This window comes from Colias philodice, chromosome 30 (assembly GCF_061535455.1).
Source record: "Colias philodice isolate Cphi_HAF_F1 chromosome 30, ilColPhil1 Martin Lab GWU primary, whole genome shotgun sequence".
Classification (NCBI taxonomy): Eukaryota; Metazoa; Arthropoda; class Insecta; order Lepidoptera; family Pieridae; genus Colias; species Colias philodice.
The window spans coordinates 1,198,878-1,226,123 of NC_143115.1; the positions used below are offsets into that span (position 1 = coordinate 1,198,878).

A 27,246-nucleotide genomic window follows, 5' to 3' on the forward strand; every position below is an offset into this window, starting at 1 on the left:
AGTAAAGTATTAGTTTGCCTTTATTTTTAGTTATCAAAGTTATTTTAAACTATTTTGTACTTATTGTAATATAAAGAGAATGTTACTGGAATTGTTATTAATAACAATTTTTTATATTTTTAGCTCTAATATTGAAGATAAAGCATAAGATTCTAACACTAGAGAATTGAATACCTATCTTCCAAAGGACTGTATTTATTTCTATAGAAAATAAGCAAGTAATTATCTAAATTCTAATGGAACAAGTTTTTTCTTAAGAAAATAAACCACACTCAAAATGCTTTGACCGTGCGGGAGGTATGACGATGTAATGTATGAAAAATCAGTTTTATGTAGTGAGTTATTTTACATTATTAAGGCATTTGAATTTGCTATGTCGGAAGAGACTAATTTCCCGAAAAATAAATACACTGTGCAGTGTATATACAGTATTGAAACTGAGAACTTGTCTCAAATCTTTTACTTACGACTAACATATCGTAAGTCGTGTCGTATCGTATAAACGTCCCAAATAGTTATTATTGATGACTCCAGGGCACACGGGAAGGTCGAAGCAAAAAAAAATGTCGGACCACGCACCGTATTTATTTGTATACTTGTATAATTTATTATAATTTTTAGAGAATCTTATTTTGTAGGAATTGTAGGTATGGTAACTATTGCGCTTGACTTTGTGTTTTTGGTGTTAGGGTTATCGAAAATAGTACAGCAGTTTTGTATGTTTAAGTAATACCTAACTAATAAGTTGTAAAAAAACGTTTTTAATTCAATAAATGATGAAAATAAAAATCCAAGTGGACAGTGATCAATATGTATATGATTTTAAAAATCAGTAGAAATAAAACGCAATATTTAGAATGTAAACAAATAAAATATTCATTTCAATAGATATCCAGTAATTACCACAAAACATTGTCACCCGAGTACCCGACAACATATATTAAAAGATAATCAACATAAAATTAAAGAAAGGGATATCTCTTACAAACAGAATTAAGGCGTTTAAAATCTAATTAAATTTCGCAATCATCTTAAAAGGATTTTCTTGTATTTTTAAACTTTTGATAATTTTGTATCGCCGACATATTGTCATAACGTAAAACAGTATTTAACACTAAAGAGAAGTAAAATTAAAATAAAACATTAATTTTTTAACTAATTTACATATTAATCCATACTAATATTATAAATACGAAAGTAACTCGGTCTGTCTGTTACTCAATCACGCCTAAACTACTGAACGAATTTGCATGAAATTTGGTATGGAGATATTTTGATACCCGAGAAAGGACATAGGCTACCTTTTATTGTGAAATATTATGTACCACGGGCGAAGCCGGGGCGAGCCTCTAGTTTATGATAAGTGTGCCGAGCACACCTATCAGAAGTGAAACTTTTTTGGCAAGATTCAAAGATACCAAAATCGTCGCCTTACTCCATGACGTGACGGTATTGCCATGACCTTGAAATTTTACTCTAAACGCGCACTTGAAAAAATTAACTTTAATTTGTTCAATACAGTTAAAGTCAGGGTAAGTACTTAGTCATAAATAAAATGCTATATATACAGGGTTTCGAAAACCTCTCAAACATGATTCATTAACTAAAGATGGCGGTATAATCATTAATTTATGTCAAATTTGATTTATTTCCCGCGGTTGTAAAAATTGCAATCTTTCATTTACACTTGTCTTTTGTTATATTGTAAGTTATTGACTTCTGAAAATAATATTATTCATTTTTAATATTATTCTCATAATATTATGGTATTAATTGTTATTGAAGTGAAACTTCTTTAAGCCCGTTGGGAGCAAAATTTCAAGTCATAGCAATACCGTCACGTCATGGAGGAAGGCGACGATTTTGGTATCTCTGAATCTTGCCCAAGAAGTTTCACTTCTGACACGTGTGCTCGGCACACACGCTCTTTTTATCACAGGTCATAGTAAGTAAAGCCGAGGCTAGCGCTAGTTAAAATATATATTACTAGATTTCCGCCCGCGGCTTCGCCCGCGTTTTCAAAGGAAAACCCGCATAGTTCCCGTTCCCGTGGGATTTCCGGGATAAAACCTATCCTATGTGTTAATCCAAGTTACCCTCTATATGTGTGCTAAATTTCATTGTAATCGGTTCAGTAGTCTTTGCGTGAAAGAGTAACAAACATCCATACATCCATACTTACAAACTTTCGCCTTTATAATAGTAGTAGGATGGTACATATCGACACAGTACCACTACAGCATCAGAAATCTGTATCTAACAAAGGATATCCAGCTTCCAGCCTCGAAAAATTTTAATTACGTACTTTAAAAATGAACCATAATGATGTACATAATAATACTTAATACGGCCACCGCGGACGACATTCCTACGCCGGGTCCAACAGGGCACTGGCGAAAAAACGCATTTAAAATTGCCACCGCAAAAAAATCATTTCTTGCCATATACGAAAAACTATCTGAAAAATTTTCGACTCGCTCAAACGTCATAACTGGTGCGTGGAGGTTGGAAAGTTGGATGTGGTTTTCATTTTTGTTTAAAATATACGTATATCGTTATTTTAATGTTACGAGTAAGTACATTACGCTTCGTAATATGCAATTATCGCGGAATATTAATATGTATTCGGTAAAGCAATGTTTGAAGATCCAATATTACACAAGTTTTATTTTTCTAAAATTACTCAGGACGGAAAATGTTATATTTTTAAAGAGAAGTTCATGCATGCGAGGAATGCGCTGCAAGAAAGGTTAGTAAGTTTATATGTTGCAAGGTTTTTTTCTTCAATTTTAAATAGACTACCCATTCTAAAAATTTCATCCCATTCCGTTCAATTGTTCAGGCTTAGTTCAGTGTTTGTTCGATACCTCTACATAGAAGGATTCCTAATTCAACTGACTTCAATTTAAACTCGTTCAGAGCTATTTGACAAGCATGGTTTTATCATACTACAATTCTTTGCAAATTGGGGAAAAAAATAAAGACACAAATTAATAGAAATTGATTTATTCATTATAAATGTAAAAATCTACTGTAAAATACATAGATAATTGTTTATCAATTGCATAAAAATATACTTACGCAAAACTTTGAAAATACAAAGAAAACAATAAGCACAATATATCAACAAATATTCATCCACGAAGCTATGCTAAACCGACCATAAAAATCGCCATTACAAAAATAAAAATACAAATTACCTTCTCCATTCAACAACGCTCCGCATCCTTCGAATAACTGTAACCGAAAGAAACTGCACGTCGAAAAAGATGACATACCACCTCAGGAACAAAATATCTCTAATTACCAACAATTGGTCGCAACCGGTCTGTGTACAAAATTATTTGCCACATATAAAACCTCCTTACATCGCAACCTCGACCGTGTTCCAAACTCTTTAGAGCGAATGACAGATGAACTGTCAATTTTGACAGAACACATGTATTTTTGCGGGAAAGCCACGCCCGGCGGTGTTTTTGCCGCGGATTTTTGGCAAGGGTGGAGTCTCGTTGCGTACAACCTATATAATTATGGTGAAAATTGTTGTTTTTAAGGAAATCGTGGTGTTTAAGAATTGAGATGGGGATGGAAAAAATTAAACGTTTTTCAGCGTAAATGATTTAAACCCGTGTGGTACCTAGCTGCTGTCTGGTATTGAGTTAACATACTGAAGTAATTACTACAGTAATACAACTTGATTACTACAGCATTGTTTAATAGTGTGTGTTATTTTCCAATTGGAATATAACACACACTATTAAACAATATCATAGATTGGTTTGTATTGTATATGTTACTTTTATATTCATACTAGGATTCCGCCCGCGGCTTCGCCCGTGGTACATGTGAAAAATAGGTGTTGGCCGATTCTCAGACTTACCCGATATGCACAGAAAATTTCATGAGAATCGGTCCACCCGTTTCGGAGGAGTATGCAGACTAACATTGTGACACGAGAATTTTATATATAAGAAGAGAAGATAATCTCGATTCCTTTAGGCTTTAACTTTTTATTTTCCGGCTTCAAATCAATCTAATAGACAAGATTTTAATTTACCTAAACAACGATCCATAACTCCATAAGTAGTGTACTCAGAACTATATGCTAAACTTAACTATTAGGTGTGCAAATTAATTTTTACTGAAAATCATGACTGGTGTGATCATGCTTGAATATTTGTGTTTTGTAAAAGTAGGTATTTTATTCGAAATTGACAGTTTTGCTAAACAAACTAGCTTCTGGCCTATGTATAGAATAAAGATTCTAATTTCAGTTCCATTTTTACGAGGAAATCGGTCTTACTTAAAAAGGTTGAACTAAGTAAGGTACGTAACTATATCTCTATGTATCCTTAAATCTTTAAAACTACGCAGCAGATTTTGATGTGGATTTTTTTTAATAGATAGTCATAGAGTGATTCAAGAGGAAGGCTTTAGTACATAATTTATTAGGTTTTAGACCTGTTCTGTGTTTTAGACAAAACGGGTGCAGCCTCGGGTGGAAAGCTTGTATAATAAATGTAGTCGGGATTAAACCTTAACCATCTCAAAATTAAACAACACAATATCCTTTACCATTTATTAATCTAAATCTACATTCGATAAATCCTCTGTAATCTTCTTTACTTCTTCCTCGCTTCTCTTCTCTCCTATTTTATTAGATTCTTCTTTCTTCTTAGATTCTTCTCTCTTATTCTTAGCTTCTACTTTCTTCTCTCCGTATAACTTCTTTAAACTATCGAGTACGAATTTTGGCATATTCGGGTTCGGTTGGTGTATTTCATATTCGCCATTTTCATTCTTTACCAATTCTACCATAGATTCTTCTAGATTTGGTGGTTCTTTTTGTATTGGTGTTGGTTTTTTCATACGCTGCGCCCAGTTCTGGAGATATTTGCCCGCGTCTGTTTGTAGGAACTGGAATATGGAATAAAAAATATATGTTAATAATATTGTAAATAACTGGTGTCACACAACCCATTAAAATTCTCAAAAGGGCCTCTGCGTGTTGGACCTGTGTCCCCACGTAAGCCTTCCAAAGGACCGGGTATCTTACTTATGGTGGTACCCGTGTATTATGGAGAGTCAGAAAGTAAAGACTTTTTCATTAAGTTTTAGATTAAAAAAAAAACTATTTTTTGATGTTGTATTGGATAATCCACTTACATCGAGGACGGCTAGTCATTTAATTAAATGTCGTCATTCAATCAAATAGCAGATTCGACCACAGATGGCCTATCCAGAGGAAGTCTTATCATATTATTAGTACCTACGTATTATACTTGTGACAGTTTGAGAAATATGTATCATAGAGTAGCTGTGCCTCGCGGTTTAACCCGCGTGGCTCCGCCCCTGTTCGTCTTAGCGAGATGATATATAGCCTATAGCCTTCCTCGATAAATGAGCTATCTAACACCGAAAGATATTTCAAATCGGACCATAAATCTAAATTATGTTAGTTCCAGAGATAAGCGCGTTCAAACAAACAAACACTTCAGCTTTATAATATTAGTCTAGATATTTAATTTTTGTTTTAGTATGTACTAATAAAAAATAAATAAAATTACCTTTTCCCTATTCTTATTAACTTTCTTCACAGGATATGGAGCTTGACGTTTTGTGTTCGTCGGAAATGCTTGGCCAGCTGTAATAATAAATGTGTATGTTTATTTATCTTTCACACCGGAAAGGATGGTCAGATATGGACTGATTTATAATAATTATAATTTAACTGTATAATAATACGAAAAAAATAAAAAATAATGTTATTTTATGTGGTAGCTGACTAATTTTAAACTTTTTTTATAACCCTTAGTGATAAGGGTGACAGCAGAATAACGATTTCCTATAGGTACTGACCATGTACTGTCATATTTTTCTTTACAAAATTGTTGCTTTTTTATTTATTCCACAAATATACCTATGACCTATCTTAAATTCGTATAGGCTCACCTTTATTTCATTTTCCCAACCTTATTACTTACAGGTTACCAAAACTTCTCTAGGTACATAAAGAAAATATGTTAGAGTAAATATTAAATTTATTTTTGAAGTGAAACTTTTGGAGTGAAACTTCTTTATCGGGGTTGGAAAAAAATGTATACTTAGTGTAACATTTTTTCGTTACGCGCCATCTTTTTCTTATCCCTACCACGCGTGATTCGACGTATTTCTGTAAAGTTGCATATATGTAGTAAATTATTTTTTGAAAAATAAGGTCATAAAGAAGTTTCACTTCTTACGTGTGTATACTAGTACACGTACAATTTTTTTTTAATTATGTTTTAGTTTTAAAATGTATTTTAGTTAACTCACTCAAAGGTAATGTATTAGTTTGTGGTCCCAACTCCAACATGACTTGAAAATCAGCATGGTTGCCAAACGCGAAGCCAAAACCCACGCGGGAATCTGTCCCTGGAAATCAAAATGGAGTTATGATTAATATTAATATTATTTAAGCAGTATGCACAAATATTTAAATAAATATTTTATCTACATATATCTCGTTGTTTATCAATTAAAAATCTCGAATCTCGAAGGAGGTAAGTACACAAATTTTGTATATAAAATAATTATTGAAGAAAAAAAATCACCCAGTTAAAAAAATAAATGAGCCTGCTACAGAATATAGCGCCATCTAGTGTAAGTTTGCAGAAATATTTACAGCTTCATAAATAGAAAGAAAGATTTGAGAGTTTTTCCATGTCAGGTGCACAGAGATTGGAACCACCACAAAAAATAGCCTGTCAGTTGTCACTTAGGATTAAGATAGCTTCCTACTTGTTGAAGAATTTTCAAAATTGATTTAGCAGTTTTTAGTACCATCGAACATCTTCTATCTTCTTCTTCTATATATGTATGCTGCTCCACGCGGTTTCACCCCCGTGGCTCCACTACTGTTGCCCGTAGCGTGATGAAATATAGCCTATAATCTTCCTCGATAAATGGGCTATCTAACACCGAAAGAATTTTTCAAATCGGACCAGTAGTACCCGAGATTAGTGCGTTCAAACAAACAAACAAACAAACTCTTCAGCTTTATAATATTAGTATAGATAAAAATGAAACCCGTTTCGCGTTGTCACGGCATCACGTGTGAACGGCTGAACCGATTTCGATAATTCTTTTTTTATTGTATTCCTTGAAGTATAACAAGGATGATTCTTATGTAGAGAAAACGTAAATATGTACCACGGGCGAAGCCGGGGCGGACCGCTAGTATCATATAAAATTTGTAGCATACTGCATAGTTTACGATTCTATAAAGGACATACAGACAAATATATATTCATTTTTATGTATTTATAAGTTATAATTAACACGCTTTTATTAGTTTCATCTATATGTTTGTATGTAATCGACTCCTTGATCAGTGATATGATCAGTGATACATATCTACAATAATTTCATGAGTTTCGTGTTTCTTGAACTAGATAATATTCTATAGGTAATAATTTTATACAAACCTTTTTTTATAGGTGGTATGTTGGAATACGCCACTGACAGAAGCGAAGGTAGCTCTTCGGGTATGATGATGGAGCAGCTTCCTGGAATTATAAGGAAATAATTAAATAATATATAGCAATAACTCTTTTATTATGTCATCGTGTCAGCCCTGGGACGTCCACTGCTGGACAAAGGCCTCCCTCAGGGTTTTCCACCACGCCCGGTCACCGGCGGCCTGCATCCAGCGGCTCCCTGCCACTCGGACCAGCCCCCCTAGTCAAGTGGCTTTCTGTTAGCGTAGCGTTCAATAGAATAGACTACGAATGTATGAGATTGACGTAACCTGTAGATACGTTTATCTACAGCCTACGTCAATCTCATACATTCGTAGTCTATTCTATTGAACGCTACGCTAACAGAAAGCCACTTGACTAGGGGGCTTGTCGTCTGTCCATCTTGTGGGTGGTCGTCCCACGCTTCGTCGTCGATTTTATTATGTAGGTAATTTTTGGTAAAATATGTACTTAATATGTATCTACTTAACTATATCGTCTAAAATCTATACTAATATCATTTATGTATTGTAAAGCTGAAGAGTTTGTTTGTTTGAATGCGCTAATCTCAAGAACTTTGGGTTTGATTTGAAAAATTATTTCACTGTTAGATAGTCCATTTATCGAGGAAGAGTAGAGGCTATATATCATCACACTAAGATCAATAGAAGCGAAGAAATGCGGCTAAAACCGCGGGGTACAGCTAGTATTAGACACATAATCAATATAATAATTTCTATTATTTACCAATACCTAATAGAAAGTTGTGTTATTTACTTCTCTCATAAATGTCAACTTTAAAAGCTGATCAGATTTTAATGATTTTTATTTTGTTAGATTTGTCTTCGTTTATATTAGTATACCTACCTAATAATTAATTATGAAAACATGAAATAATTGTATACGAGAGAAACCAGAGTGAGCAACTAGTAGGTATATATATATTAAATAAAAAAAGCAAGTGTGCCTAGCACACGTGTCAGACGTGAAACTTCTTTGGCAAGATTCAAAGATACCAAAACCGTCGCCTTACTCCATGACGTGACGGTATTGCCATGACGCGACCTAGAAATTTTACTCTACTTCAAAAGGAAAGCTGAATAAGAGATCAACGCACACCCAAAAAAAAATAATATTAGAAACTTAAAATTGCATCATGCTTACATTATTTAATAGCAGTCATATTTATTATTACAATCACTAGCTGCATATTAATTTTACATTATTAGATTGACATTCTTTCAAAAAGTCGTTTTTCTTTTTAGAAATGTTGTTTATTTTTGACTACATGCTTTAATTTATTCATTCATTAATATTATATTATGTTAACTACCTACTTGTGTTTTGTTTGTATCTAACCAAAATACTCCGAAACGACTTGACTGATTTGTGTCTATCGATAGGTACACTCGGAAGTTTAAGGTCGCAAACTATTTTTTTATATCTTTAAGTGTATTCTAACCTACAGAACATGTTCCAAAAATCAAACCTTGCATACATTATATGTGGTATGTGACCTCTGATTAATGGCAAAAAAATAAGGAAATAAATTATTATTATAAGCACAAAAACAAATTACTTGTAAAAAATCAGAAAGGCTGTATTCAAGTGAATGGTAATTATTTATTCAAATATCCTTCAGATTATTATTACGTAGATAGCGATCTCTGTTCATAAAATTAAACATAACTAAAAACGGTTTAAATTCTAAAATTATTAAAATTTAAGTGTTCAATGTATTAATGAATAAATTTTAGGGTTTTTATTAGTGTCCGACCGAACTTTCGGTTTCGGTTTCGGTTTCGGCCGAGTTTCGGCCAAAAATCAAGTTTCGGCCGCAGTTTCGGTTTCGGCCAAAATCAGCCGAAACTTTTGCCGAAACCGAAACTTATTTCGCAAGTTCAGTGAACTTAGTTCACACACGTTCACGCTCGCCTAACTTCGTTTTCCTCGGCAACGCTTTGATGGACGCTGTCAAAGCGTTGGTTGACCCACGCTGGTGGAAACAATTTTTGATTATCTATGTTGAGATTGGAACTGGGTGTAATTAATAATTATTATTTTTATATAAGAGGTACCTAAAAGAGACTTATTATTCTTCTAAGTACAAATACCAATCCAAAGTATTAAAGACTCTTTAATAAAGAGAAAGATCTCAAAATACCAAAACTTAGTATTTAAAGTAACAGTAACAATTACTGATTTGATTTAGATGACTGATTTTACCGAGAACTTAATTTGAAAAAATAATAAAAATTAAATTTGTTATTATTAATATTTTAAAAATATTATTTTTTTATTTTATATTGAATAAATGATTACAACAAATTTTATATACTGCGTATTCCTTTCATGCCCTAATTAAGGCAAAATAATAGGAAAATGCACCAAAGTTCAGTATTTTTAGAAATTTCATACTAGGCCACGTGAGTTTCGGTTTCGGTTTCGGTTTCGGCCGAAACTGAAGCCACGGCCGAACATTCGGTTTCGGTTTCGGTTTCGGCCTGGAAACCAGTTTCGGTCGGACACTAGTTTTTATTGAAATATGAAAAGCTCCTGTTACTGTAAAATAAAAATAAATAGAATAAATAAAACGTTTCTTAAAATATACCTATGAACCTACTAAAATAGTATTAATATTGAATGTTAATCTATTCTATAGGTAGTAAGTAGGTATAAAACCCTGGATAAAAAATTAATAGGTATAAAAAAAAAACTTAGAAATTATTATTCCAAAATATTTTACAACTATCAATGAAATGAATAAAATAAATATGATTTTATCAATGAAATAACGTTACGCTATAAAAATATTAACGTTACGTTCCTAATTACGAAATAAAGTCAAAGATCACCCATCACGACTTTGACCGCGCTAAACATTGCATAACCGACCTCTTACAGAGTGCTAAGTCTTGCATAACTCTAAATTTTATTTTGATCACATAATTTTATAATGAGGGGAATCATAGATAATTAACTAGTATTTTTTTTTAAAGAATAATATTAACTAAACTCATAATTGACGATAAAATATAATAATTTAATTTACGTTTATTTTATAAAAAAAATATAAATGTACGTTGCCTTTCAAATCCTATTTTTTAAATAATAATTTCAGCAGTGAATTTACAACATACATAACAACAAATTTTGAGAAATAATTATAAAAGTAACTAATTATCCATCGTTATTTACGCGGAAAAAGTTTTCAATTGGTTAAACAATAATCACATGTTATGTTGACAATAGTAAAACTCACCGAATGAAAGTAGGAACAAGGAAAGTATCGCGCGGATTTCCATATTTTATTCCGTAACACTAATATGGCAATAAATCAATTAAATTAGCGCCGAGCCATTGTCACAACACAATGAAGGGATTTAAAAAAAAAATTAAAAATATAATCTGTCACAGCTGAGTTTTGCCGCCAAACTGACAACAGACACATGAATACAACTTTCACTATTGCGACAAGGATTTATCTTCCGTGGTTGCCAGCGGAATTTCAACCTTAACACGATCAAAATGAAAGCAACATTCCTTAGCAATGTGTGACGACTTGCGACATTATTCTAATGAGTCATATCCGTGAATTCGAAATTTAAAATCAGGTGGAGGTAAACAAAACAGAAAATAAAGAAAAATCAACTTAAATTCGATTGGGTAAAACTCAAATTCGCTTAAATTCTAATGTCAATATGTGTGCATGTGTGCAATCCCATTCACTAAGAAAGTAACGTAATGGGATTATCCAATGTCATTAGAAATAAGAAAGAATAACAGTCACTATTTCCTTAGATATAGAAGACATAATCGGTTGAAATATAAAGAGAGTTATGACGTTTTGTAACGCTTATTCATTCAAGTTTAGAAGAAAATAAAAGTGACCCCTCGTATTTCAACTAATATGGAAAGCTTGCACAGAGTGACAGATTAAAAATTTTCTTTTCAGAATAAAGCGCGTCACACACGGTGAAGATACTATATAAGATTAAAGATACTCTATATGACGCGAAATTTTGTGGGTCATTTGTAACAGGATGGCGGTTCTACAGGAGTCTTAGTACGCAATGACAAAAAGAAAAATGATGGTCCGAACGCTGATACCGGATGCGTTAAGATACTGTAATATAAAATATAACAGTATCTTAAGATAAAATATTATAGTATCTTCACCGTGTGTGACGCGCTTAATGGTGTAATCACAGGGTGTAATTAAATATTTTATAACGCTTTCTAGTCATAAAAGTTAAATTTTCTTAGGAGAATCTTAAAAAAGTAATACTTGCTCACTGTATCTAGGATCGATCTTTCCCTACCTATAAAAAGAATCTCCTATGTTTTTTCATTTAAATGATAGCAGAAAAAAAATATTGAAAAATATCTATCGACTGAAAACATATACATATTTAAATTGTTAAAAAGATGCTGTGATTTGTAATATATTATTTATGCGTAAAAAAGTACAAGGGGACCAATTAATTCTTTCAGAAATTACTAATAAAATATATTACTTGCAATTTGCAAAACTTAAGGCTTATACATGCGCTAATAACCTTGACCATACTTGACAGATCTCAAACCTCTCCCGCTGCACCTTCTTTTTTCCTCGAATTTTGTATTTAAAAAGATACTAATCAGTGAAACAAAAAATCCTCGTCAGGGACTGTTGTGTAACTGATAATTTATTAAACATAAAATTTTCAGAGCTCTAAGTCAGCAGGTTACGAAGTTTATAGAGTATTTGCGGAAAAATCGATGACCACGGCACATTTTTTTTCTAGAAATCTATTAACTATGGAAAAAAGTCCTCGCGAGCAATTAAAGATCAAAGACCATCCTATTTTATATATTTTTTTCGGTATTGTGCTTTATGTTGTACCAGACTTTATAGAGGTTGAACATAGTCGAAATTGCCGGGTAACGCCTTAAATGTATTCGATAATCTAATTTTATCCTATTTTCTTACCTACGCCATATTTAATCACTTTACATATTTAAAAATTTATAAACTAACAATACATAAACGTTTTCTTCACACCAAGTGTGACACACAATTGAATTAAAACAATAAAATACAATTAACATTCCGAAAAAGGGAGAAACAATTGATTTATTAACTACGCTTATAATACGGCTTTGCCTATGTGTTAAAAAATGCCAAAGCCTATATAATTATTAAACGCGGCTTTGGTTATCTGGTAAAAATATCATATCCCATTTAATTGTTAAAATATTATATAGCCTTGTGATAGTAAAAGACATTTTAAAAACGGACTTCACTTTTTTAATTGAAAATGGCCTTCTTCCTTCTTTAAGCCTCCATGTGTCATATGAAAAATACTCTATCTACATAATGTATCTATGCTGGTAATAAATAATTATTACCTACTAGCTTTCCGACCGCGGCTTCGCCCGCGTTTTCAAAGAAAATACTCGCCTAGTTCCCTTTCCCTGGGATTTCCGGGATAAAACCTATCCTATGTGTTAATCGAAGTTACCCTCTATATGTGTGCTAAATTTCATTATAATCGGTTCCGTAGTATTTGCGTGAAAGAGTAACAAACATACACACATACATCCTTGCTCACAAACTTTCGCATTTATAATATGTATTATTAGTAGGATAGGATAGTTAATAGTTGGTAGTTGAGTGAAATAATCTTATATATAAAATTCTCGTGTCACAGTGTTAGTCTGCATACTCCTCCGAAACGGGTGGACCGATTCTCATGAAATTTTCTGTGCATATCGGGTAAGTCTGAGAATCGGCCAACATCTATTTTTCATATGTACCACGGGCGAAGCCGGGGCGGGCCGCTAGTAATTATATAACCAGATCTTCCAAATCTCGTCTGTCTATCGACATTTACATATTATTATGTATACTATGTTGATTAGAAAACAACACACATTTTAGTGTAGTCGGGTAATAATTGTGTAAAAATTATACACACGGACAAACTTTATCGACAAATCACAATGACAAATTATTATTGTTATTAAAAGTACGGTTAGCAAATAGACATTTAACCAACTTCAAAAAGTGAGGTTTTTCTTTTTGATTGATACTTTATAATTGTTTTTTAATTTCTACCCAAAGTATGTAAGCGCTACTAATAATTCAACACACAGTCAAGTTTACATCAAAATCGGTTCAGTAGTTTTTAAATGATAACCAAATAAAGTAAATGACTAAGCAGAAAGTCCTTACACAACTTCACTAAAGGTAATTTTGCCAAGTAGAGTTTGACCTACTTTCCGTTAAAACAAGAATATTACACTTATTTAACCGCATAAAACTGGTTTCTAGCTAGACTTAGGTACTCATAATCTAGGTATTATTTAGGTTTCAAGATAGTACTGGATGAAGTAATAAAATCTAACAACTATAATAATGAACTAGCTTTCTTCCGGCGACTTCGTTTGCAGATTCGCAGAAATACAGAAAAAAATGCGTAAGTATATCTAAGTATACTTAATTATATTATAAATTATAATATTATAAAGCTGAAGTGTTTGTTTGTTTGTTTGAACGCGCTAATCTCAGGAACTACGGGATCGATTTGAAAAATTCTTTCGGTGTTAGATAGCCCATTTATCGAGGAAGGCTATAGGTATAGGCTATATATCATCACGCTTAGACCAACAGGAGGGGAAGCAATGCGGGTGAAACCGCGGGGCGCAGCTAGTAAAAAATAAAAACAACAAATACCTAGTACATAAAATCTTTATTCAAACAAACTTATGTCTACAAAAATCTGAAAAGCGACCTTCCTCAACCTGAAACAAATATACCTAGGTATGTAAATAACAAAATGACAATTATATGTAGTGCATTGATATCAGTAAGTATTTATAATCTAGACAACCACGGGTGAAACCGCAAAACATAACCAGTCAATAACATCAAGGTACTAGAAAATACAGCAAAATATATGATTTATTATTAATTTTTTGTTCAATTCGTACATTAGGAGTCATTCTCAACTCAATAGTGTACATGAAAACAATAGGCCTTCATTAAAATCTTATTAATTCCTCATTTACCAATCAACTTGCTAAAGAACTTGTCATATTGCTAAAACCCGCCAATTTTGACTTACAAAATGGCGGGAAAAATATTTTTCATCTGTGGCCTTTTTCTTTTCTTTTGTAAGTATTTTTATTACCATATAAGAAAATATAATAATTTCCGTCATCACATGTCTATGTGGTACTGTGGAAATATGAGTTAGAAATCAGCGTAGAAATAAATATTGTCTTCGAATGCGAGAATTCACTTCCAGAATTAGATAATTAATATTCAATTAATATTATCTAAGTAAAATATTCAAAATTAATTAATAATTTATTAAAACTGTTTTAATATAGGTATAAGGTATTGCACATATTAAATCGACATGTTTATGAAAACGCATTTTCAAGCTATTTATTAACATTCCAAACTCTATTTCTTTATAATAATATCATGTTATTAAAAAAACATGCATTTAAATATGATTAATCAATTTGAAAGGTATGTTTTTATACAATTAAATCAAGTACAATAAATACACATACTATAAAGTACATTTTATGTTTTACACATTATATTAAATTACATATTATATTATGTATAGTGCCACAAACTTATCTGACCCGGTGACAGTGTCACTGATGTCGCTTTCTTTTATATAAACAAAATATTCCGTATGAAAAGTCTGTGAAAATGTGACATTTCAAAATGGCGGCACGTAGTTCCAGTTTTTGCCACCGGGTCAGATAAGTTTGTGGCACTGTAACGTGTAAGATAACAAAACCAGATTTATAAAAATACTAAAAGAATTCAACACTGCAATACACGTAAAGGCCTTGACACACATTTTTATGCAACGCGCGTGTCACAGGTTTTTACACATGTGTGATTATGCCTTAAGTAAATATGTATTGTAATTTTACTTTTTCGGGGGCAATGGGTCTTACTTCATAACTTTCAATCGATTTTAGGGTTTTTTAGTCAACTGTATGACCTATAATACCTAATAAATGACTAATAAGTAGTCACTAACGAGAATATTTTAGTAACAATAAAGTTGGAATCAGATTTATGTGTTTAATTTCATAAATTATACACTATATTATAAAATAAATTATTTTATTAATAATTATTATCTAACCAGATTTAGCAACGTAGTCTCTTGCACAAAGAAATAATAAATTCAGTACATAATTAGAACCGTATTATTTTTACTTTCATTTATTGCTGAATACATACGCTCTACTACTTACTTTTTTTTAATTTGAAACACATGGTTATGTCTCTTTTATTAATAGGTAATACGTATTACATAGGGACACCTAGGCTAGGCTTAGGTAAATCTGTAAAAAACGCAACGGGTTTTGATGCTATTTTTTTAATAGATAGAGTGATTGAAGAGGAAGGTTTTAGAATACGTATAATTTATTAAGGTTAGGTTAGGTTATAAGTAATACGAATATTAGAATATTCTGACATATATGTTCAATGATACATCCCGTATTATAATGCGGATTTGTCGAATAAGGCGCTACCTACATGCACGGGATCGCGGATGACTCGTTATAAAACATTTAAATATCTAAATTCCTTCAGATTCTAGTATTTTGGATTAAGATAACCATATTTTGATAAAAAATGAAGAAAATTTGGTTCTCAGGTTCTTTGACAGACGCAAGGTTCTTCATAGTCCCGGAAGATGTCGCTATGCTGTTCACGACTATCTATGGATTTGCTCCACCCATTCGCAAAGGTACCGTCAAATGTGGCTACTTGACCTTTACTTGGCAACTTGACCACACCTTCCGTTTAACAACAAAATATCAAATTTTGTAGAATTGAAAGCAAATTGACCTAACGTATCGATGTTGGTAGGTTTTTAAAATATTAATTGGCAACATATTTTAATTTTAAAGCGGTAACGCTGTTGGTTCTCGCAATATAACGTATCGAAGTGTGACTGTGTCTAAGGATCTTTTGCCGGTGTCAGTATTATTATGTTTGTAGAGCTTAAACTGCACATCTCAGGTGAGTACAGTTTTGATATGTTGTGTAATAAACCCTAGAGATTGATTTTACAGTGGGAACTATCCAATTTTAGGCTCATCTGTCGAAATATTTGCTTGGGCATTGATGCCTCAGGTTAGGTCAAGTTGCCATTGACCGCTGCGTGGCAACTTGACCGACGCCTAGGGTTGACACAAAAAATAACGTGACTGCATTTTTTCTAGGGATGTAACGATACCGATACCGATGCCGATATATCGGCCGATATATCGGCAAGCCGATATATCGGTATCGCCGATAATAAATCAACCGATACCGATATTTTTTTAAGGAAGAGCGGAACCTCCTGACACAAGCATTTTATTTGCTTACTAGGAGTGTTCCAATCACAAATTTGTTTATGTAAAGGAAAGAAATAAATAATTTTGAATTTTTTTAATTTTTAACGTGATAACGTTTTTAAATATGATATGCTTTCATATAACGATTCCAATGGAAATCCTTACCTTATTTGCAGTTACTCGCCCTTAACGCTTTTTTAGTTAAGTAATTTTATTTAGGAAAAAGTCTAATAACACTTTTTTGCTTAGCTACAAAGCAGCTAACCCTCATTTTTTAGCTAAAAGGCAGTTATCCGATTCTGGTGATGCATCAGTTTTGGGGATGAGAGTGATGATGAAATAATGTCGCTCCCAAGCAGAGTACCGATTGTTTTTGATTTTCTTTTACAAAACGTATTGTTTCTGATCAGGTTTACTAAGTTTTAAACAATCTAGCAGCTAAATTACGGAAAATATAACAAGTCAAAGTTACGAAAATTTGGTAGGTAATGGTTACGACAGTGCGAACTTTCAATCGTACTTCTCTGTTTAGACTCTGATTTGTCTCTGTAACCGAGAAAGAGAAGAAAGACAGTCTGTACTATTTAATTTTTAAAACTATTTATTAATTATGTAATTTACCCCTTGGGTGGAATTAGTAATCGACTGTCAAGCAATGTACATACTAGAGATGGTGATACAAAAATTGTTAGGAGTCCATTTTGCAACTTTTGCTATTTTTTCTTATCTTTATATGTATTAGATTATTAAGATTTGTATTTTTTACATTGTAGCAAATAAAAAGTTTTCTACCTCCTGCTATTTTCCACATATTCTGGTATATTATATTTTCTGAATGTGGATGAAAGAGTCTTCTAATCATTTGATAAGCGGTTCTACATTATTTATTAAGAGCATCCCACATGTAAGCCCTATTGAAACCAGGGTGTATTTTTTCAAAAACCTTGTGCACAAGTCTTAATTTTTTTTTTCAGGAAACGATTTATGTTTACATTGTTTGTGGTTCTATATGTACTCACATATCCGTGACTCGTATGATGGCTTCGCAGAAGAATATTTATAAAATAACGTTAAAATTGCAATTCTAAATGAATATACGGTTCCAAAAAAGAAAAGTGAGAAGATTTATCTCAATCTTAACCCCTTAATGAGCCACTGTAATGAAATAAACGTGAACATGACGAGAAATAAAGGTTAATTTTATCGAAAACTTAAAAGAGTAATTTAGTAAAAGAGTTTAAAATACTTGTTACTCACAATAAGACGCTAAAACCATTAATTTAGATAGTGTTTAAATCCTTAATACTTAAACCTAAAAGCTTTTGATCCTTTTCCTTTCCATTGGTTGACCTAGAGGATGTAATTCCCGAGAGCAAAGCCTCAGACAGCAGCAAATTTTTAACATTAGTAAGATTAAAATTTCGTACAACTATATAGAATCATAGTACAAAAGCATCCAAAAACCCTTAAACGCTGATTATAAAGTTTTTGAAATTTAAATTAAAACGAAACTCATAGCTTAAAAGTAGTTATAGTAGCTTAACGACGTTTTAGGTAAGCATTTTATTACTAAATAAAATAAATCACAAAATGAAAATAAAAATACTAAATTACGGTTTATTATGGTTACGCTTGTCCAGTAAATAGTTAAAATTTTCAGATTATATGCTGAACTAAACGAGAAAAAGTGAATTTAAAAATAAATTATGACAGTTTCTGGGTAAAAACTAATATTTATATATAATAAAATGTCGATCGATGTATCTCACAATAATTATTGTAAGTGTCATAATTTTTAAGAAATAACGATTTCCGTGTTTTTTTGCCATTTACTCGAAACTCACTTCGTGGGCTTAACGGCTTTCTAGTTAAAGGATGGCAGAATAGTAAACTTTTATTAGGTACTGATTGTATGTGTATTACTTAAAGTTTAACTGACTTCGTAAAATAATAATACTAAAATAAATGGTTTTGTTGTTTTTTGATTTGGCATTTTTATTCAAAAGAATACGATTAACAGTTGTCTCTGTTAAATGTTGGTAACTTTTTATGCATAATTCACTACATATTTATTTTTCTACCAAGCCATCGATATCGGTATCGGTATCGGTATCGCCGATACATTACTAAAAATATCGGTATCGGTATCGTATCGGCAAAATCATGTATCGTTACATCCCTAATTTTTTCCTTTTTTTATCTGTTTCGAGTTTTGCATAGTAAAATCAATAAATATGCTGCATATTTCGGACAATCCAGATACTTATACTCTCTTTGATGACAACGATTTAGCATATTTCTAATGAAAAATAAATGTTTCCTTACCTATTAATAAATACCTATAAGTATTAAGTAATATACATATACATATGTATTAAATTTAGTTTAATAAATAAATAGTTCATTAAAATTTGTGTCTTATTTGTGACAACCCTATCCGACATGTAATGCTTTGTATGAAATCATTACAAATCCCGTGGCAACTTGACCAGGTAGCCAGAGCCTAACAGTTTATTGTAAAGCTTCGGGCTGCAATATTTAAAAAGTCGAAGACTTAAAAAGTAATAGCAACTTAGCCTAAAACAAGAATGTTAAGCATCTACCTATGAAAATTGATGTGCAAGGTCAAGATACCACATCAGTGTCAACTTGACCTGTATTACGTTTATTTGTAAATAATGTCAGATTCAATATATTTTAAAGAAATACCTAGTAAAAGTGAATGATGAAATCATTCATGACATGAACAAATCATAAAATGTTAATAAAAGTTTAACATAAATAAGTTAGCTAAGAAAAAGTAAAAAAATGTGGTCAAGTAGCCACATTTGACCGGTACTTAAGTATTTAATGCAAAAATATATAAATTGAGCGATTGTGTGAATAATGTTATATTTAGTTTCAAAATTAAATAAAGCGTTCAAAAAAAATATTCAATCACTTTACGTGTACAGAGATATCTACGTAGAAATAAATATTTTTGTAAAATTATAAGTAGTTAGCATCGTAACTAGTATCACAGAATAATAACTAGTAACTATTTACTAGTATATAGCTATTAGCTATGACAAACATTTATATTGTTAGTGTTATTCTGGTAAATGAGCTACAGTACCTACTGCCTAGTATCATCCAAATAGGTTCAATGGTTTTCGCATGAAAGAGCAACAAACATACTAACACATATTCTTACAAATTTCGCGTTTATAATATTTGTCAGATATTTAAGAAGCCAAGAATTCAACACAAAAGAGACAAGGGGGCCAGATAAATAAAACCAAAACATCAAAATCAAATATATTTATTCAGTAACATTTTTTTCATTTTCTGTAGTCATTGATACACTTAAACCTATTTGAAAAATTTTAAATTATGGAAAAAAAATCGATCGATTACGATTTACGAGGCAGGATTCGAACACACGTCTCATTTATAAAGCATTTTGAAAGCTATAAAAACTAAAATATCAATAATTACTAGCGAATTATTAATATTTATATTTACAGGTAACGACCACCGAATAGGGTTCGGCTACCGTTTCGGCAACCACGCTGATGTTCAAGTGCTGTACGAATTGGGTCCTCAACTTACTACTAAAAAATTGTCATCTGTTGGTTAGTATTATAATTTATAATTGCTGTTTTTTTATTCATCTACTATATAAAAATAAGTCGGGTTTTCCTTCCTGACGCTATAACTCCAGAATGCACGAACCGATTTCCACGGTTTTGCATTCGTTGGAAAGGTCTCGGGCTCCGTGAGGTTTATAGCAAAGAAAAGGTGTCTCTGGTGGCGAAACGGAGTTCGCCCGGTTTGCTAGTTTCCTATAAAATTTACTAGGAAGTATGTGTATGTAATATGTATCTTATCTATACTAATATTATATCTATACTAATATTATACCTAAAGCTGAAGAGATTGTTTGTTTGAACGCGCTAATCTCAGGAACTACTGGTCCGATTTGAAAAATTCTTTCAGTGTTAGATAGCCCATTCATCGAGGAAGGCTATAGGCTATAATATCATCATGATAAGACCAACAGGAGCGGAGACACACGGGTGAAACCGCGGAGCGCAGCTAGTCGTATCTATATAAAAAGTTTCTGAGCTTATTCTCAGACTTATAGTCTAGAATATACGAACTGAAAAATGGATTTTTTTTTCATAAAATTGCCCAGTTGTTTTGAAGTTTAATTAGTTAAAATAATAATAAAAAATAATTTTATTGATAGATAGATTATATTTTAGCCAGAAGCAAAAGAGATAGTATTTTTTGCCTTAGAAGTAGCACAGATAATGTAGTAGTCATAGCATAGATCATAATATAATACTACGTTTTCCGTCCGCGGCTTCGCCCGCGTTTTCAAAGAAAAACCCGCATAGTTCCCGTTCCCATGCGATTTTCGGGATAAAACCTATCCTATGTGTTAATCCAAGTTACCCTCTATATGTGCGCTTAATTTCATTGTAATCGGTTCAGTAGTATTTGCGTGAAAGAGTAACAAACACACACACATCCTCACAAACTTTCGCATTTATAATATTAAGTAGGATAGAATATATAGATCGAAATAAATCATAATCAATGAATAAACTAGAATAGGTATAATTAACAATAAAAATTTTACTTTAAATGTATTAATTTGTTTTCCAATTCAATGAAGTTGAAACTACAATATACAAGTACTTAGGTACCTATTTGATATCCTTGTTTTTATTTTTTGTCGTAGTATTTAAGACTAGCTGTGCCCCGCGGTTTCACCCGCATTGCTGCGCTCCTGTTGGTCTTATAATGCGTGATGATAAATAGCCTATAGCCTTCCTCGATAAATGGGCTATCTAACACCGAAAGAATTTTTCAAATCGGACCAGTAGTTCCCGAGATTAGCGCGTTCAAACAAACAAACTCTTCAGCTTTATAATATTAGTATAGATTTTAAGTTAAAAATTCGAATTTTCTATATTTTAATTACTTAAATATCCCTTTGTTCAAGGTGTACCTCCCTTACCGTCATCGGATCGCAGGATTCGCCGGCCACTAGTCGACTTGCTCGTAAGGAGAGGAATTTTGAAGGAATCTAATCATAATAAAGTACATGATAAGGCAAAACCGAAATAAATATATTTTATTTTAAATCTAGTGTTTTACTGTGTAAATCTTTATATTTTGATAAATTTTTATTAAGAAAAAAAAAGTGTGCGTGTACTAGTGTACACACGTAAGAAGTGAAACTTCTTTATGACCTTATTTTTTCGAAAAATAATTTACTATAACTTTACAGAAATACGTCGTGGTAGGGATAAGAAAAAGATGGCGCGTAACGGAAAAATGTCACGCATAACGCAAAAAATGTTACACTAAATTTTTTTCCAACCCCGGTAAAAAAGTTTCACTTCAATAAAAAAATATATATAACTACTTTGGATCATAGAAAAGCAATGTTATTTTCATAATTAAATTCTGACTTTCATTATCATAAGTCAAGTATAAGAGTGCATTTATATCAAACGAAAATAGAGTTAGAGCAAGAGCATTCTTTCGTGATCTTTTAGTGTAAATGAAACGTATTCAGTGTTGTTCAGTATTAGAACATTGCAGAGAATCTTTTCGAACGCACTAAGAACAACGAAAGAATGCTCTACCGTCTACGCCCTTAGATCATTAAGGTGATGAATTAATTTTTCTAACATTTACGGCCCTTTTTAAACCTTCGTAATTTTTATATTATTAAAGTTGTTGTGATGAAAATTCTTGACAAGAAAGTTCAATAGTAACACAATACGTCTACCGTTTTAGAAACATGATTCCATGATATTTTCTCGATAGAAAAAAAATACAAAGTTCTCATTGTTATTTTTTTTTAATCTCTGGCATCTTCAAAATAACAAACGTAAAGTTACGACTTTTTGGATATTAACTATAAAATATACAACCTATACGTCTACCGATTTAGAATTTTGAAATATGCGATGGTTTTGAAATAAACAACAAATACTTGAAATTAGCGCGCGACCAGCCAATATATCGAGAGCCGCCCTGTACCTTCCTACCCCGATCGCTGCACGAGTCATTCCCGCTACGGCCGTCACACGGGGAACTTGTGTCGCTCGCGCAATCGTAAAAAAGGGTGACAACACGATAAGACAAAATGAGACAAATGGGGACAATAAAGAAAATAAGAAGAAGAAACATAAAGGTTGGAGGAAAAAGAATGCTTACAATTGGAACAAATTAATGAAGTAAGTTGGTTTTATTTTAAATTTGATGATAATTGTATTATAGACGATGTTTGATATGTACCCCTGTTTTAAGTACATAACGAATGTGTAAGGTTTTTTCATTTATAGCATAGATAATCTTTTCAGAAATCCGGAATCCAGAAGGAAAAAAACCCACTGATTGTTCACAATGTGAACCCACTCCTTCGTAAGTACCTTTATTCAGTCAAAAATGTATGTTATCAACGCTCTACTGGTTTTATCGCATGATTCCATTTTTAGCAAAAAGCAACAAAGTGCAAAGAAATAAAAAATCATGGTGAACTTAGTGGAAGTATGGTGGACCTAATATGGAACAGGAGCTCATTGGAGTAGTATTATATTTAAAAAAAATACGAAAAAATTTCAAGAATTACATTTCTTAGTAGGTGGTAGATAAGTATGTTGTATAAAGAATTTGATGTTGATATTTATTTCATTTATACTTACTACACCTGTGCGGGAAATTGCTTAGTACTAAAACAGGTTTATATTCATATTTACATAGTAATGTGAGTTTTCATTTCGAAAAATTTTGTGTAAGTATATTAAATTGAGTTCCTGGGTGATCTGGAAACACAATTGGGCCCGGAAGATGGCGCTGCAGTCACTCCTCCTAATCACATGAACCGATTTGGATGAATATTTGTGTGTTGTCACATTTCATTGTTGTGGGATGATTGGTTGATTCGTTTTCACATTAGCTAATATTATGTATTTTTGTTGTTAGAAAGTAAACTTAATTTAATGTTTATATACATTATTATTGGTATAAATAAGCCAGTGTTCGTCTCGCTGTACCTGCCTACCTACCCTACCAGGGCCTAACTTTGCTCTGGCTATTTTATTTTGATTATTTGTAATGAATAATTACAATTATAATAGAGTGCAAAAAATAAATACATGCGTCAATATATTTTGTGTTTTTTTTAAAACAATTTTTTTATTTAAAAAAATATCATTCCGACCGCGGCTTTGCCCGCGTGGAATTAGGTTATATCGTGAATCCTGTTTTATCCCACAGAAGTGTTCAGTTCGGATAAAAAGTATCCTATGTGTAAATCCAGGCAATTAGCTATATTTTATCAAAATTGGTAATGTAGTCTTGACGTGATTAAGTAACAACTAACAAAAAAATATACAAATTAACATCCAAAGTTTTCCAAAGTTTTTGTAATAAAGTAAACATTACGAAATAATAATAATTATTAATAATGTCTAAGTATTTGTTAAAAAGAAGATTATTTGTTTATAAGCAAGAAAATAAAACCAATGAATCAACAATTAAATAAATGTATAACAATATTATAACTGTATGACGACTCCATACATGTTTGTCCCGAGTCGGCCAGCGGCAGCGCGGCGAGTTTGCAAGAATGACTTCGCGCACACCCGCGTTCGCGATAGCGAGCTATTAGACTCCGCCCGCCAGGCAGTGGATTTTTTTTTGTGTATCGTCTTAAGTAATGGATAACACACGCAGGCGTTTCCCCTTTTGCCGAGGTATAAGATTATTCGAATCGAAAAATCTTATGCTTTCATAAAAACTATTTGCGTAATCGATTACGAACACTCTGCGTATTCGTAAAACATCGAAAGGACGTCTGCGAGTGCTCCGCTAAAAATGCCGTTTTGCACTGTCAAGTCTTGCAGAAGCAATTCAAACATGTCGAATATTAAAAAAGATGGAATAACCTTTCATTTGTGTATATTTTTTTATTTTTTTAACGTACATTTCTAATTAAATGCAATTTCTAATAATCGTCGATGTATCGTTTAGCGATATGATCAAGACAAATAATCGAGTCATGTGTGTACTCGATCATTGATGCGGCCTCACGAGACTATCATGGAAAGAAAATATACAAATTTAATCTTTATGAACTAAGAGATAAAGTTGAATTTAAAACGCGATATTGAACCGCACTCCCCACGAGACTATAAAGTGATGTAGCGAGACTATCTTGAAGAGAAAATATACAAATTTAATCTTTATGAACTAAGCGATAAAGTTGAATTTAGAACGCGATATTGAACCGCACTCCCCACGAGACTATAAAGTGATGTAGCGAGACTATCTTGAAGAGAAATTCAAATTTAATCTTTATGAACTTAGTGATAGAGTTGAATTTAAAAACTCGTCGCTTAAAAGGTCGTAAATTTTTACGACTTTCTTAGTGACGTACTGCTTTTAACTTGAACGTCGATAAAAAAATATTTTTCTAAGTATAATTTGAAATGAGATGAGAATTTATCTTTATTATATTATAACTAGCTGTTGCCCGCGACTTCGTCCGCGATTACGTCGTTTTTCGTCATTCGTCGTTTAAAAAAATACGTGACACTTTATTTTTGAATGTTCTTAATTGTCTCTTATAAAATTTAACTAAATTAAAATTGAACACTGATAAGAAAATCTTAAAATCGGAGGAAATCGAAAATCTGAGGAAAACATCAATGAATGTGATTTAAATTCTACATTACTTAGTATTTCAAATAATAATCTAAATTAAATGTAGATTAACAGTTTGAGCGCACCGTTATAGAATAATATATTGTACCTAAGTATTAAATTACGTTAGTTTACATAGTAACAAAACAAAAACACGATGACTTTCTTTCGCGCTCGGTACCACAAACTAAGCATGTTAATGGTACGTGGCCCGCGTCACTTGACCCCCCGCGAGTTCCCCTCCGTTGCTATGCGAAAATACATTCGTCGCCCTGCTGTAGAAAAAATTGTAATACTGTGGCCTGGGCGTTATAACACGCCCAGGAAGTTCCTGAGTGCCGATAGACGTCCGTCTATCGGCATTTATAACAATTTTATATTAATACAGTAGCACCTCTATAAGTCGAATATCAAGGGAGACGCCAAAAAATTCGAGTTATAGAGTTTTCAACTTATGGAGGATTTCGACTTAGGCGGATTTTGATTCGACATACAGAGTTTGAGGTTTATTCTTATAAATTTTGAGTTAGAGAGGTAAAGTACATTAAAATTCAACTTGCAGAGGTGACGAACATGTTTTTATTTATTATAAATCAACATTATTTCAAATCATTTTAAAATAAAAAATATGGCATTAAAAAAGTCAGTATTTTTTTTGCTTTAGATAATTTGGTTGTTCTCTAGCATTATCTAATCTATAAAGAACAGAAAATTCTTCTTCTTCAGAGATACTGGTTTGCTCTATAAAATTTCGTAAGGTATTCAATGCGGTTCTTGCCTCTTTGATGGAAACGCATGGAGCGCATGTACTATTCACGTCTTCTATGTCATCTTAATCATTAGTATCGGTTTTCTGAGCTACTGAATCGATAATTTCGTCATCAGATACCTACTTAATGCAAACACGTGTTTACGTGAGTCATAAATTTATTATCGTATACTCCTAAAATATTTTCTAAGAAACAATATAGTGTACTGCACTGTCGGCAAATTGTTAAAGTCCAAATGATCAAGTTATAAAGATTGTAAAATAAAATGTTGCCATGTTCGAGATACAGAGGTCAAATTTAATTTTTCGAGTTATAGAGTGAAAATATGTACCAAAATGGCTTGGAGGGACTCGGTGATTATTTCGACTAACAGAGGGCCGAGATTTCAAGTTACGGAGGTTTTCGGGTTTGAAGGGAAGGGAACAAGACATTTTTTCGAGATTTGGAGGTTTTTGACTTATCGAGGTTCGACTTAACGAGGTGCTACTGTATCACCATTCACCATCTTGAGGAAAAGCTTCTAATGTCGATTTAAAACTGCATACATACGAATTAACCTGATGAAACATGTTCTAAAATTGTCCTTACTCCACTTTAAAGCATTACAAAAATAACATACTACGTTAATATCGCCTATACAGAAAATGATCTGTAATCAATTGTGAGGTTATAAGCAAACCGACTTTTATATTTGTCGGACCCCACCACCGAATTCGTAGATTGATCTTCTATGTTTACCTCTAATCTAAGTCATTAAGACTATGTCGAAATCTGTCTGCAGTAAGAGGGGCCTCTCGCTATTCGTCCGTTTCCAGAGACCGAATAGTTTCAAACCTTAATCTTTCATTAAACAAACTTATTAATCGTTTTTGTCTCAATTAATTGTAATATTCGCGTCC

The 27,246-nt window shown here is 32.3% G+C and overlaps 2 protein-coding genes across 2 annotated transcripts; one reads left to right on the top strand and one right to left on the bottom strand.

Moving 5' to 3' along the window:
* Positions 1-4,565: 4,565 nt before the first annotated feature.
* On the bottom strand, positions 4,566-10,948 carry LOC149475365 (uncharacterized). The gene is made up of 5 exons (XM_089713488.1): positions 10,762-10,948; positions 7,467-7,547; positions 6,316-6,414; positions 5,568-5,644; positions 4,566-4,917 (listed from the first exon to the last, which is right to left on the bottom strand). The coding sequence occupies exons 1-5, from the start codon at positions 10,802-10,804 to the stop codon at positions 4,582-4,584; spliced, it is 636 nt and encodes a 211-aa protein (XP_089569614.1). The 5' UTR covers positions 10,805-10,948; the 3' UTR covers positions 4,566-4,581.
* A 3,606-nt stretch (positions 10,949-14,554) lies between these two features.
* On the top strand, positions 14,555-22,092 carry LOC149475366 (uncharacterized). The gene is made up of 4 exons (XM_089713261.1): positions 14,555-14,657; positions 16,181-16,273; positions 20,375-20,482; positions 21,862-22,092. Exons 1-4 carry the CDS (start codon positions 14,612-14,614, stop codon positions 21,984-21,986), a joined length of 372 nt encoding a protein of 123 aa, XP_089569387.1. The 5' UTR covers positions 14,555-14,611; the 3' UTR covers positions 21,987-22,092.
* Positions 22,093-27,246: the final 5,154 nt, after the last annotated feature.